This window comes from Benincasa hispida, chromosome 9 (genome assembly GCF_009727055.1).
Source record: "Benincasa hispida cultivar B227 chromosome 9, ASM972705v1, whole genome shotgun sequence".
NCBI lineage: Eukaryota > Viridiplantae > Streptophyta > Magnoliopsida > Cucurbitales > Cucurbitaceae > Benincasa > Benincasa hispida.
Window position 1 is genome coordinate 71,487,822 of NC_052357.1, and position 15,345 is coordinate 71,503,166.

At 28.4% G+C, this 15,345-nt stretch overlaps 1 protein-coding gene across 1 annotated transcript; it reads right to left on the minus strand.

The window, feature by feature from the left end:
- Window positions 1-6,561: 6,561 nt before the first annotated feature.
- LOC120086713 (ethylene-responsive transcription factor ERF014-like) lies at window positions 6,562-7,672 on the minus strand. The gene has a single exon (XM_039043485.1). It carries the CDS (start codon window positions 7,550-7,552, stop codon window positions 6,875-6,877), a length of 678 nt encoding a protein of 225 aa, XP_038899413.1. The 5' UTR covers window positions 7,553-7,672; the 3' UTR covers window positions 6,562-6,874.
- Between the last annotated feature and the right edge of the window lie 7,673 nt (window positions 7,673-15,345).

Consider the following 15,345-nt stretch of genomic DNA (forward strand, 5'->3'; position numbering starts at 1 on the left):
ATATCTAGTAATCCTTAATAGAATTTATAGTCTCTTCTTCACCTCTTTCTTATCTTATAAAGAAACTTTAATCTTGTAACTAAGAACGTGTGGCTTGTGATAAAGTTTCTTGTAGCACCACTAGTCTTATTCTCGTAATACAAAATTTAACATTATTCCCTAGTAAATTTCCATTTCACCTACCTTATTCTATAGCTTAACCAAATACATCCATTTCTTTCTTTCATGTCATAAGTGCATAACACTTCATAGTTCTATCAGGTTTCAATATCCCTGAACAGAAATATATGTCCGTTTCTAACAATCCTTCCATGAATTAAACTAACGCCAAATGGCATAATTATGACCCTTCTTTCTTTCCATAACACGAAAACAAAATAGTAATCTTATATTAACTTTTTTCAAGTCGTTAAACTAGCAAAACAATCAGTCAATACATAAAGCTTAGACATGAAGGCTTTTAAACACATCTTCTATAAAATATTTAATGAAAGAACATACCTGGTAAGGACGAAGAATCCGTGAATAACCATAAAGGACACAAAACCAAGACTTACATCGTAAGTCAGTCTACAAAACCTAAAACTTAGGCTCTGATATCAACTGTAACGACCCGGCCTTTTTAAGTACTCTGACAAGGGTCGTTCCTTATAACTACACATTTACATTCTAAACATTTCGACCATTGGGAAAAATAAATTTCATTAAAATAATAAATAGAGTTTTCCAAAATAAATAACAAATAAGTAAAACCTTTGTTCGGGACCCCTAAAATAATGAAGAAAAAAAATAACTTAAACAAATAAAATTTTGACCAACATTGAGTTTCAAATCAACCACTTTTAAATAGCTTGAAAATATAAATAGATCTGAAGCGATTTACATGTCCCATATGACACGATCACAGGTCCCTCTCGTCACCCCCTAGTCTGTTCCTATCATTACCTGAAAAACATAAATTAAGAAAGGTTGAGTATAAAATACTCAGTAAGTGATCCCATTACCGGGATCAGGTTATGCATCCACGAGCAAAGAAAAAATAGCTCGTGGCTCATACAGCTACATCGATTTTTTATGATGAAAGGAAAACCAAAAGACGTACTATCTTGCCTTGAAATGCATGTCTAGCGGCCTATAGACACACCGTCAAACATGATAATAACAAGAACGTGAACCCATCGACTCACGCATGTCTAGCGGCCCGTAGGCACACCGTCAAACATGATAATAACATGAACGTAAACCTGTCGTTTCACGCATGTCTAGCGGCCCGCAAGCTTGCCGTCAAAATATGAAACATGAAAATAAAAGTAACATGAACGTAAACTTGTCGGCTCACGCATGTCTAGCAGCCCGTAGGCACACCGTCAAATATGATAATAACATGAACGTAAACCTGTCGGTTCACGCATGTCTAGCAGCTCGTAGGCATACTGTCAAACATGATAATAACATGAACGTAAACCTGTCGGTTCACGCGTGTTTAACGGCCCATAGGCACACCGTCAAACATGAAACTAGACCCGTAGGTCTTCTGAAATAAAACATGCGTCAAGGCGAGACAATAAACCGCTCTACTGGTCTATTCATGCATCACATACATAATATCAGTACTGATTACAAATTCGAACATGCTCATAATACTTATAACTGTCATGCAACAAGTAAAACATAATGACAAAATCATACTTCAAGAGTCCATCAGTTAACTTTATAATTCTAGACTAGGTCGCCTGGTACAAAGGTACCGATAATAGTATCACTTACCTCAACTTGGTTATAAAAGTCCATGCAAATAATTTCTTAAAACCTTTGGAGAACTTGAATCAACCTAAAGTTGTGGCTTGGTCCAAGACAAATTCCAAAACTTGATTCAATTAGCCAATCTGATCAAAAACTAAATCCAAAATCAATAACTTAATTTTCCACTACTACTCTCAATCCAAAAGAACACCCAACCAACAACTTACCTAAAACTTACCAGTCTTTATCAATTTTCTGCAAAACGAAAAAAATGTCTCTAGCTTGATGGTTAATGCCTCAAAACTTCCAAATCTTAAATCTAAGTTTCACACCAAATAGAGGTTACTAATTTAACCCAAAATCAAATGGGTAAATTTCACCTCCCAAATTATAAGGAAAATAAGTCTTACCAAGGTTTTTCTCAAGATTCCGAAAAATATTGGGCAAGTGGCGGCTGAAGGTGCGTAGGCTCGTGACTACAATAGATAGGCAGTGGGTGTTGCTGTCGGACGACATAAACTGTTTAGGCTAGCGAGTAGTAGTGAGGGTCTTGCATGAGGAGGGTTTGTGAGAGTGAGAGAGTAGGGGAATTTCTAGTTTTACAGATTTTATTCAGCAGCGATTACGAATAAATCAGAGCTTCAAACAACAATCCAACCATTCAAAATGAAATTCTATATGTCTGGAACAGACTGACCAAATTTGAGGACGATCCAACAGTTCAAACTTCGGCAATCAACAATTTTGTGAAAACTGTTGCTGAAAAATCGAATTGCTTTCTCCCAATTTTTTGCCTCTTTTCACTCTAATTTAATTTCGAAAAAATCTCAATTATTTTATTGTTTTTTTTTTTTTCAAATTTTGAAAAGATAAATAAAATATTTTATCACAATATCTCCAAAATTTTCAAATATTCTATTAAATTTATAAATCAATTAACTTTTCAAATTATCTTATTTTAGGCTTCAAAATCCAAAATTTAAAGGTATAAAATCTATCAATTTGATACAAATTAAATCCTTCTAAATATTTAAATCAATTCAAAACCACATAATTTTTTTTTTAAGTTGGCCCTAAAATCCAAAATCAAAGGGAAGAAAAATTCAATATTTTCAAAATAATCAGTTCGAATATCTAATGAATTAAATTAAATTTAATCAATAAATTTTTTTCAATTATTTCAATTTAACCCCAATTTTCCAAATGAAATAGAAATTTAAACTTAATAATTTTATATAATTACTTAAATTTTTCTGAAATTTGGGATGTTACATAACTCGTTAACGGTGTAGTGGTTGCTATTTCACAGTCCAGTCTTATGCAAACTTATTGCATAGGATACCCTCACTTGCATGTAATTACACAAACATGTTGGATCATTACGTTTGTATCAAATACAAAGTGGATCGTATCCATAGTGTTATTAGGATAAGGTATTCAACCTTATCCCTATACTATGTATCTTGAACATCGATCCTTGTATGTCTCCACATACAGTTTAAGACTCATAGAACAACATTGGATGTTAATTCACTGAATTTAGGGTTATTAAAACAAAACAAACAAACAATAACATTTATTGAATTAATATCTATAACTCGTTATTGATTACGACCAATTAATAACATTTACTATCTATGAGTTTTAGGGCATAAAACCCAACAACTGTCAGATAGACGACGATTATCTTCAATATGGAGTCACGATGGCTATAGACATTGTTAAAGCAAAATACCCTAACGTCGACTACAACTTCGTTCAATTTGAAATTAATGCTTGGCGAGACAATGAAAACCAAAGTCTCAATAGTGTGGATGTTTTTGCGAGCCAAATCTTGCCAACTCTCCTCAGTATTACTTAACTGACACATTCCTCCAGGGTGTCCCTGACTTTCCTGATTCAAGAACCTTGACAGAGCTTGGTGATATTGGAAGCATAGATGAATGGTTTTTTTTATCAAATTCCTTAACTTGTAATTTTTGTTGCCTATCATGGTTTTTTTTTAAAAAAAAAAAAAAAAAAAAATTATTTTAATTTAGAGCATGTAAACTTGCTTGCAGCTCGAGTTGTAGCTTTACTAAAGGAAACTTGCAATTTTAATGTTTTTTTATGGAGCTTTGTATCAAGCTTCTCTTCACAGCTCGAGCTAATGAAACTTGCCTTAACTTTTTACCTTCGCTTGCAAGTCAAGCTCGCAGCTTGACCTATCAAAGTTTATAGTTTCAACCTTTATTTTGACAACATAGCGTACTCTTTGCTCCACACTCGTGCACGAGTAATTTTATATATCCTATTTTACATGGCTAAAAGGCATACACTACAATATTGCTCTCAAATGGCTAAAAGCCACCTAAAAATCTCTTTGACTCCACCTCTTAGCTCGAGCTATTTTCTTAGGTCGACTTGCTTTTTTAGCTCGGTTTCTTAGTTCAAATAGGTTGAGCTAACTAAGATCATTTTTTTTTTTTAACTTTGGATCTAGCGAAATATATCGTCAATAATGGGTTCTTGATTATCATCATCCGAATCTTGACTTTAATTTAATTAATCATATTTAATTTCACCCTCTACAGATAACTTTAATGGGGTGATTGTAGAAACATCATGTTTTATTTCATCATGAAAATAAAATTATAACCATTTGAATCAATTATTTGTTGGAGGGATATTGCAAGTGAAAAAGGTTCGATAGTCAGTTAATATATAAAATTAATATATATATTGTGAATTTTGGTTATTTCTCTAAGTTTTAATTACTTGAACTTCAACTCCTCCGAGTTGAACTAGAGTATGTTATGAATTTGGTCTTGTTGCTCTTTGAAAATAAAATCTGGGTATATATATATATTTTTTGAAATTCAAACTTTTTTTCTTGACATTCTACTAGGTAATAAGCATACATACACTAAAATAATTACTCATCATTCTAAAAATATGTATATGAATGCACCGTAATAATTAAAATACTAATAATTACTCATCATTCTAAAAACATGTATATGAATACACCGTAGTAATTAAAATACTAAAAGCATACCACTACAGAATATTTTTAAGGGTATGCATTTTATCATCGATTTATTTTGATTTTGACTTGTTTTTTAAATAAAAAATCGAATCAAACTAGTGGATTTGTTTGATTTGGTTTGGTTTTTGCTTTTTTTCGTTGCACTCCTATTATTTATAAAACTTTTTATCAAACAACATACTATTGATGAGATTTTATCAAATTACAAAGATAATTCAGACTTTTAAAATCGTAGAGACTAAATTTAAAATTTCTCAAAATTATTGAACTAAATTTATAATTTAACAAAAAAAAAAAAAATCCCTCCTGTTTTTGTTTAACAATATATTTCCCTAACATAAGTAATTAAAGAAACCTGTTGTCACACACACGTATATTTAGTGATCTATTTTGGGTAATTTCCGAAATTTAGGAGAGATTTTGTAAACGATAAGAAGGCTATCAATCAATCATAAATTATTTATGTCACGGTCTAATCTAATCCAATAAATTGACGTCCGAAAACTGGGAAACAAAAAAGCTGGATTCAACATAGTAACTACGAAAAGAAGGCCCATCAATCTCACTATAACTACCCTACTCTATAAAACAGGCAATCATAATTCCTATTTTTGGTATAATATTTTCCGCTCTATTTTCAATTATTTTAAAATACGTTTGTTGCTTTCCATGATAAATATTGTAATCCAAAGCAAAAACAACAGATGGATTAAAAATTAGGGTCTTTTTAAATATTAAAAAATATTTAAACATATTTACGCTTCATAATAAAATTTAAAAATTTTAAATTTGGGATTTTCAAACCATTAATAATAATACGTAATAAAATATAAAAACATAGGTTCGGTTGATTTTGTATATTATTATTGAATAATTAACTTAATATTTACAAGAGTGAATAGACAAATAAATAAACATCCATAACAGACAAGAAAAAAAATACAAAAAAATAATAATTGGCATAAACGCTAATTAACTCTAACCCCCTCACTCAAACTTAAAGTAGTAGAGTAACAACCAATGAACAAAACTCCCAAATCAAATCACGGTACATGTGGGTTGACAAATAACTAAAATACATAGAACTTCTGGACTGAAGACATAATCCACATAGAACTAAACATACCTTCAAATTGTAGAGGCTAGACTTTCGATTTAACCAATTTTATTACATATTTTAAAATTAATATTCACACATTAATCAATAAATATATATTTTTTTACTAGTTCAACTTAAATTATTTTTTTAAAAAAAAATTGAAATGGAATGAGAAACAGCAAGAAGAATATGTATTTTTCAAAATAACATTCAATATATAAAAATTACAAAAACCGTGTTCAGGGTATATTAGGTAAATACAAATTCTTTTTGGAATAAAATAAAAAATCATACCATTTTTTAGGTAAATATTTTAAATTTTAATGGTGTTATTTTTTTACGCAGTACTATTAAAACAGTTGTAAGTCTTTTTCCCTCTCTCTCTCTGTTTTATTATTATTATTATTATTATTATTTTATTTTTATTTTTTTTGTGAGGAAACAGTTGTGAGTCTTTGACCAAGTACATATCTCTTTATTATAAACAGATTTTTCGTTTTCCTTTTTTTTCCCTTTTTAAACATTTATTTATACACGATATAATAAATTCTTTATTAGGTTTTAAAAATAGCTCCCTTTTAATATTTCCACCTATTTTACATCGCGCCGCTTCTCATATATTAAATATATACTGATGATGATGAACATTACTCAATAGAAGAACAATTACAAATTAAAAGGTCCAATCATATAATAATTATAATATAATCAACAATTAATAACAACGATTACTCATTACAAAAATACATAAACGTTTTACATCATAAAACCAACTTCCACAGAGATTAATTTGGGGAAAAAAAGTCCAATCTCATGTGAATTCGCTGGTTAAATTCACCTATGAATTAATCACACTAAAAAGAAAGAAATATATATATATTTTTGTCACGGTCAGTAATATCTTCAAGCAATTTACGAAGATTTTAAATTTAAAAGAAAAATAAATATAATATAATGTAGAGTTAACTAACGATAATTTCGAGTTCTTATGGTTTTTTTTCCCTTCAGCAGAAGCTCCACAATCTGATGTCGGTTTCTTCTTCGTAAAATTGGTCGATTTTAGCCTCAGGCATTGAATCGAAATCGAACCAAGTTTGGTCAATGTACTTCGGTGACTGAAGGGCATCAAAGTAATTACACCAAGATTCCATTTCAATCGTCGGGTGATCGAATTGATCGTAAAAACTCTCGGATGTCACGATGACCGACACGTCATCATCAGGCTGATCGGACGGCGTGGAGGACATCGACGGTGACGAGACGGCGGAAGACGGAGGAGTGACGACAGCGCCGAAATTTTCCGGGAAGCCGTTGGCGGCGGCGGCGGCGACACGTTGGATTGATTTGGGAGACATAATGGCGTCGTCGGAGGTATCAATGTGGTGGAGGTGACGGCGGAAGTGACGGTTGTTGTCGGAAAATGGAATGGAGTTAGCAATTTCTGGGAAGTTGAGGCTAGCGGAGGCGCCTTTGAGACATAAAAGTGCCGCGTCGTATGCACGCGCCGCTGCCTCCGGAGTTGAATAAGACCCTAACCAAATTCTCGTCTTTTGATTTGGCGCTCGAATTTCCGATACCCATGAACCCCAGCTCCTCATTCTGACACCCTTGTACTTCTTTTTACATAGCGGCGGCGCCGGAGATGATTCCACCGCCGTCGTCTTCTCAACTTTCTTCACCATTTATAGAAACCCAAAGATTTGAAAGAAATGGGAAATTTTACAGTTAAAAGAATGTAAGTGTTTTTTGATTTTGGTGTGAAGTGAAATAATGGAATGTGATAGCAAGTGAAGGGAAAGCCCTTTCCCTTTGAGATTTATATATAGATGATTTGAAAATTGAAATTGGAGTGTGGATCTAAATGGCTTATCTGTTAGTCAATCAAAGCATGTCACTCTACACATGCAAGAATGGGGGACAGATGTTTTTCTTTTAATTTAATATTAATATGGCTGCACTACAATTACTATTTTGCCCTTTCTATTTATCCAAATGAATGTGAAATCTAGCTTCTTGTGGCTGGGATTGGGAAAAAAGCTAGCTGCTTCAAGTGTATTGAATTGGTCAAAAATGTTATTTATTCTTTTCTGATTTGTCTCCTTTTTGAGATTGTTGTAATCTTGATAGTCCATCATTTTCATATACCCTCAAACAATACGTCCCTTCCTGTTCACGTTTGATTTGTGATTTGAAATTTTATTTCTAAAATTCGATTATTTTTTAGAAAACAAAACATACAAATTTTATTTTTAGTGTATCTAAAAAACACATTTGATTTTAACTTCAAAATTTTAAATTTGAGTTTGGTTGTGAATTTGAAAATGTAGTAAAAGATTAATATGTATTTAGCCAAATCTATTTTTTAAAATAAAAACCGATTTAAAATAATCAATAATGAAATATGAATGTGTGATTTATTTGACGGAAACTTCTCTAGTTGTTTTTTCTTTTTCTAAGATTGTATCCCATGTTTTCTAACTTTTAAAACAATGGGAATGACCTTTTGTTGTTTTTAAAAATATGTCATTTTTTAATTGTTTTTTGTACCCGTTTTTAAAAATAAGTGTACCAAAAGTATTTTTATTGTTTTCTTGATATATTTTTGAAAAAAATTTTGTCACATAAAAACGAAGGCATGCGACAAATCAAACGTTCTTTTTGTTGATAATCTCACGTTAGAAAAATCAAGGGATCTCACACTTCTTATAAGATAAATGAACTACTTCTTTTATAATCAATTGGTTTTGAGAAGGTAATTGAGATAGATATCATACTATCAAATACTTTTTAATAAAATGTGTCGTAGATTAAAATAAACAGCCAAAATAAATATACTTTAATCTCAAGTTTAAATTTTACCAAATTAAAATCAAAATGAACAAATTATATGGATGTCAATTTGAATGGAAACACAGATATCTTGATTATTACATTAAACCCCGATGTTTTGATTAAATAAAAATTATGTGTTTCCTTGGATACCAAAAGATTTGAATTTATTTTTTCCCCCTTCACGGATTTCTATTTACTGCTACGGAGTCAAACTTTTATGTTTTTAAAATATATATAATTTTTAAAAAACTGCAACTTTCAGTTAGACGACCAAGAAAATGCTTCATTTCATATTAAATACATATTGTAGAATTCTATGAATAGTAATTATTATTATTATTTTATCTCATGGGACTTAATATTTGCCATTTAACCCCAACTCACATAAGCCTCCCCAAGCTACCCAACTTCCAACGAAACCTTTTAATTTTTAGGGGGGAAATTAAGAATTAAGAATTCTAGAAGAGCAAAAATGTAATTTCAAGCTACATTAAATGACGTACATTGTGTGTGTTTTTTTTTAATAAATAAATTAATGATAGATGTACGTACATGAGAAATAAAGAAAGAGAGACAAAATCATAGGATAATAGTACCAAATACGCAGCTTCCGAGATTTTGCACCCAAGGATCTTCATCAATGCAAAATCTTTCTAACAAACCTTTTTTTTCCCCATATACCCTCTAAAAATACATCTTTATAATTTATTTAATTTGAATATAGTTTTAATCGTATCATTTCAAAACGACGTGTTTAGTGTACGAGATATAAATTTGATTTCTAATTGATCCTTAAATATGTTTCTTTTTATAGAAAAGAATCGACTGATTGGTTTAAAATTACACGCTAACAAAATAGTATGTTTTTACTACCTACATTTTATTTCATATGAACTAGTAAATTATTCTATTTAATAATCATGTATAAATTAATTTCAAATTTTATTGACAAATTTAATTAAACTCAAACTCCTTGTGGAAATAGAGAACAATATATGTCACTTTTGAGTTATCAACTATTAAATAACAAAAATGTAAATTCGAATATCAAATTAAAAAAGAGAGAAAAAAATGTATTTTGTCTAATTTTTATGTGGACCTTAAATTTTAAATCATTACATTTTAGGTCCCGTTTGATAATCATTTTATTTTATTTTTTATTTTTTTAAATTAAGCCTATGGATATTACTTCCACATCCAAATTTATTTATTTGCTATATACTTTTCACCAATAGTTTAAAAATTCAAGTCAAATTTAGAGAACTAAAAAAGTAGTCTTCAAAAACTTGTTTTTATTTTTAGAATTTGACTAATAATTCAACAATTGTATTTAAGAAAAATAAAAATCATTATAAAAATGTGAATGAAATAGGCTTAATTTAAAAAAATAAAAATAAAAATCAAATGGTGATCAAACGAGACCTTAGTTGTTAAATTTTGAGTTTGATTTTAATTTAATCTATTAGATTTAAAAAAGTTACAATTTTAGCATTGAGATATGTGCGTTCTTTCAATTCGGTCCATAGACTTTAAGATTTACAAATTTCACTAGATATTCACTTAGTATTTAGTGTTAATATTTATTAATTAATTTTAAAAAAATTTAATAATTGTTTTTTCTTCCCTATTAAATTTAATTTTTGATTTTTTCTTATTGATTATTTTAAATTAATAAATAAAAATTAACATCAAAGACAAAAAGTGGATATTTAGTAATACATCAAAATTAAAATTGTAATTCTTGAAATCTAAGTATAAAAATGAAACATATATCAAATATTAAAAAATAAAATTATAATATTTTGAAATTTAATGACTGAATTAAAATTTAAACCCAAGATCCACTAACTAAAAAAACCATTTTTTTTTCTCTAAAAAAAAGGTGGTTTTAGAATCAAATACTAAATTATGATTTGAAAAAATAAGGGAAAATAATAATAATAAAACCTTTACTAAATAATAATATTAATAAAACGAAAAATGAAACTGAAGAGAAGACGCGGATTCTGATGGAGCTAAAACAGCTGTTGCTCCACTGTCATGCATGCAGCTGAAAACGCGTTTTACAACATCACTTATCTTTAGTAATTTTTATTTTTATTTTTATTTTTCTAATTTTTGAAATTGATTTGATATATTAGAAACAAAAATTAAAAATTAAAAAAAAGAAAAGAGAGAGATAGAGAGAGAGAAAAGAATGACGTCTCAACCGTTTTATTTTTCTTATAAAAACAGAATAATAAATAAAAGAAATGTGGTTGCATTAGATGACTTGACCTATTTACCAATGCATATTTGATAATAAATGATGTGTGGCCAAGTTGTGAATTTAAGATTCCGACGGGTACGTACGGCCAATCAAAATCATAAACCTCTTCATTTAATGTTATTATATTATCTTTAGGGGGTTTTTAGAAAAACAAAATATGCACACAAATACAAATAAATAAATTCGCGAGGGGGCAAAAATAAATAACAAGGGGAAGAAGAAGCTTTTTATGGAAAATGACCTGCTTTCCAAGCTGGGCCAGTGGATCGAAAAATTGACAACGGAAGCTGCTTCCTTCTAACTTGCTTTGCTTTACACTCTCCACTTTCCACTTCACGTGAAATCTTCATTTATCAATTTGAAGCTTTTTTTACTTGTCAATTGTATTTAGTACATGAAATATATAATCCTTTTCAATTCTCGTTGCTTCGATCTATCATTTTTATAATTTTAGAAAGTTGGATGCATTTATAAATAGAAAAAATTGTAAATACAGCAATCATATCTAAAATATTGTCAGATATATATAACATCATATAAATTAATATACAAATATATATCTACAGCTTTTGGAGTCTATTAATGGTAGATTTTACTATATTTGTAATTATTTAAAAATGTTGTTATGCACTTAATTATTAGCTCTAAAAATGCTACCCTACCCTCTTTAACATACCTTTGAATCTATTTTCAAAATTAACATATAATATAAATAGTAATGTATTCATACTTGTGAAATGTACCAACAAACGAATTATTTAATAGATGAGTGGCATAATTTCAAAGGTGTAACGTGCATACATACTTAAGTGGGATAGTATTGGAAACAACTATGTATATTTTTTCCTTAATAAACAAAACACAACAACAATTTTAAAAAATGTTTATTTTGAGCAAGAAAACATGATAAAGAATGATCATCCCAAATTTGGGATTGAAATCCTAATATAGTCCAGCGAGCAATCTTTGTTAGCAAATTAATGCAGTTAAGTGATATGTTAATGTACTTAAAATGTCTAAAATGTCTAAATTAGAAGTTCCATGCAACAATACCTCCTTCATTAAAGTCTTAATGATCATGAGCTTTCCTATCATTAATGGATTCTAATAATAATACAAGGGTTGGATTATCCATAGATGTGATCTTTAGTCCGACCTTAAATAAGGGAGTACATATAATAGATGACAAAATAACCGTGAACAAACAACTAATAAATAAATGATGTTTAGAAATCAACCTAAAAAAAAAAAGTTGCAACCAAAACATATTTTGGTAGTTTAGGTCCGATTTAGTAACAATTTGTTTTTGGTTTTTAGTTTTTAAAAATTAAGTCTACAAACACTCCCCTCCCATCTCTAAGTTTCTTATTTTGTTATTTATTTTGTACCCATCTTTTTAAAAATCAAGCTAAAATTTGGAGAGAAAAAAAGTAGTTTTAAAAAATTTGCTTTTGTATTAGATTTTTCCTAAGAATTCAACTATTATACTTAATGTAGACCATGATTAGAAAATGAGACAATATTTGTTTAATTTTTTAAGATAAAAAAATAAAAAACAAAATTGTCATCCAATGAGACTTTAAATATTAGATCGGAAAGGTATTAATTAAAATGTAGATGAATATGAATTTTCAATGTTAAAAACATATTTTAAAATTTACCGTAAATGAATAATGTTTTGAAATTTGATTCAAACAAAATTCTTCCTGGCTTTTGTGAAGTACTTTTGTAACCGCTGCTTAGGTTTACGTCATGTTCACAATACTTTACACTCAGTTCAACCCATAGAATGTGACAAAAATCAATCACACTACAAAAATTAATATTAACAAAATCAATACACATTAAAATCAACTACTCCCTGTATAATAATTATGAAAATGTGAGATACAATCTCCAAGTTTAAAACAATAAATATGTGTTGATTATTGTTAAATTAAACTCATTTTTTTAATTAAAATTGTTTAGGCTGTTGAAATTTTAATTGTGTTTTAAAATTAAAACGTTTTGTCATTATTTCTCAAATATGAAACTATTTTTTCTTAAAAGAAAAACGTTTGGCTTTTCATCTGTTTCATCTTCTTCAAAAGCAAGAGAGCTTCCAGATTGAACTCACTCTGTTCTTCATTTTCTTATTGATCTGATACTGAGCAACACTTTTTCTCTCGATGTTGGGAATGATTTTGGCCTTTGGTCCATAGCAAATGGAAACCGTTTTAACTAATTAATTCACAAAACTAATTTTATTACTGTTTTAACATTAATTCCTCGATTAATTATAAAACAGTTTTTTTCAATTAATTTTAAGATAATTCTTACTTTTTCCTTAAAAACAACTCTCGGTTTCGGAAATAAGATATAGAATTTTATCTTTTTCATCTTGGTTCTTCACTGGTTTTTGGGAAAATTTCATTGATTCTAACCCGTTTCTCCGTCGGGAATTGTGTTAACCTTGGGGAGTAACCAACTTTAACGATTTAGTGTCGAGGTCACGCTGATTTTACATACAAGGCAATGAGCTCATCTAGGATACAAAGATTATTAAAACGGTTTGCAACATATCTATCTATGATATACAAGACTGTAAGTTTTGAGTACCTAGGTTTTTTGCTCTAGTTTCAATTTGGTCTCTAGATTTTAAAACATTGCACATTTAGTTCTTAAGTTTTGAGTTCAGTTTAGTCTCTAAATTAAAAAATGTTACAGTTTCACTCTTGAGATTTACGTTTTTTTTTTTCAATTTGGTCTTGAGTTTCAAGATCTTACATTCTAATTTCAAATTTTCATTAAATACTCACATTTAATTATTGATGTCAATTTCTATTAATTAATTAAAAATAATTACGAAGTAAAACTTTAAATAAACTTTTAAAAGTGATAAAAATAGTGAAACTTAATTAATTATAATTCTTTAAATAATTTTTAATGTATTAACATAAATTAATTTTAAAAATGGAGAGTGAATATTTAGTGATGAATTGAGGTTAAAAGTGTAAATCTTATAATATAAGGACTAAATTAAAGTAAAAATTCAAATGCCAAAAATAAAATCGTAACATTTTGAAATTTATAGGCTAGATTGAAATCAAACTCAACACTTAAAAGAACAATATGTAACATTTTGAAATTTGAGAACTAAATGAAACTAAACACAAAATCTAAGGACTAATAAGATATTTTGTAAAAGAATAAAAAAATAAATAATAATAATCATTTTGACATGTTATAATTTACTTTGATTCCCGCGGCATAATTCCACGGAATCACGCACGAAGCTTCCCGTTTCCCTCTCAAGAAAGAGAGATTTTTCGTTTTCAAACTTACAGCTTGTATAATATTAATTGATTTGACGCTAATTAATAACTCATTATTTATTTATTATTTAGAACAAAAATAATAAATTCATGTGCCATATGTTTTTATATAATCCTATCATTAGTTTAATTTAGATTTTTTTTGTTTTTGTTTTTTTTTTTAAAATTAAGTTCATTCATTTCTTACTATAATTTACATCTTTCTTTAAATACAATACTTGAATTCTTAGTCAAAATTTAAAAATAAACAAATTTTCAAAAGCTATTTTTTTAATTTTTAAATTTTGACTTGATTTTTTAAACAATTGATAAAAGATAGTAACAAATGAAAAATTTTGAAGGTAGAAATAATGTCATATACTTAATGATTAATATATCTAAGTTTTGTATAATATAAAATTTTAATTATAAATAAGCTTGTCGGGACCCAGTCGACAACTAGTACCTCGGATTTATACGTGTGTGAAAAATGAGAAGGGCTTTTTGCCTCTAATTAAAATCCAATTTCCAACACAAATTTGTTCTTATAATTAGGATTTGATTATGTTGTATATTTGACAAGTGATTTTTAGAAAAACACATGAAAAATTAGGAAAAAAAATCATTTACAGTATATCAATTTAGGCCATTTATTTTAATTATATTTTAACACTATTCATTTATTATTATATGGTTACACCAATATGAAATTACTATAATATTAAAGAGAAAATGTCGATCTCAAATATTGATAATAACATAATGTTTCCATGCACATGAGTGATTTTTTATCATCTCAGGTTTTTTAATTTCTTCTATGCGATAGCTTTTTTAATCGTTTTGATGTTATTTTAGAACAAATAATTTTATTATATAATTTAATAAATTAAATGAAGTGAAAATAACAACTATAAATTGCCACTAAAACATTTAAACTAACTCAATTATAAAAATTTAGAGTTCAAAATAGATACCATTATAAATTTCAATTGCATTTTCCAACAGAAATGGAATATTATTACCGAAATGATTTTTTTTCTCTAAATATTTAATAGGCATAATTCCTCCCATATTATCCATT

Excerpts from the sequence above, each read along its gene's own strand:
- LOC120086713 (XM_039043485.1), bottom strand. The coding sequence starts at position 7,552 with ATGGTGAAGAAAGTTGAGAAGACGACGGCGGTGGAATCATCTCCGGCG.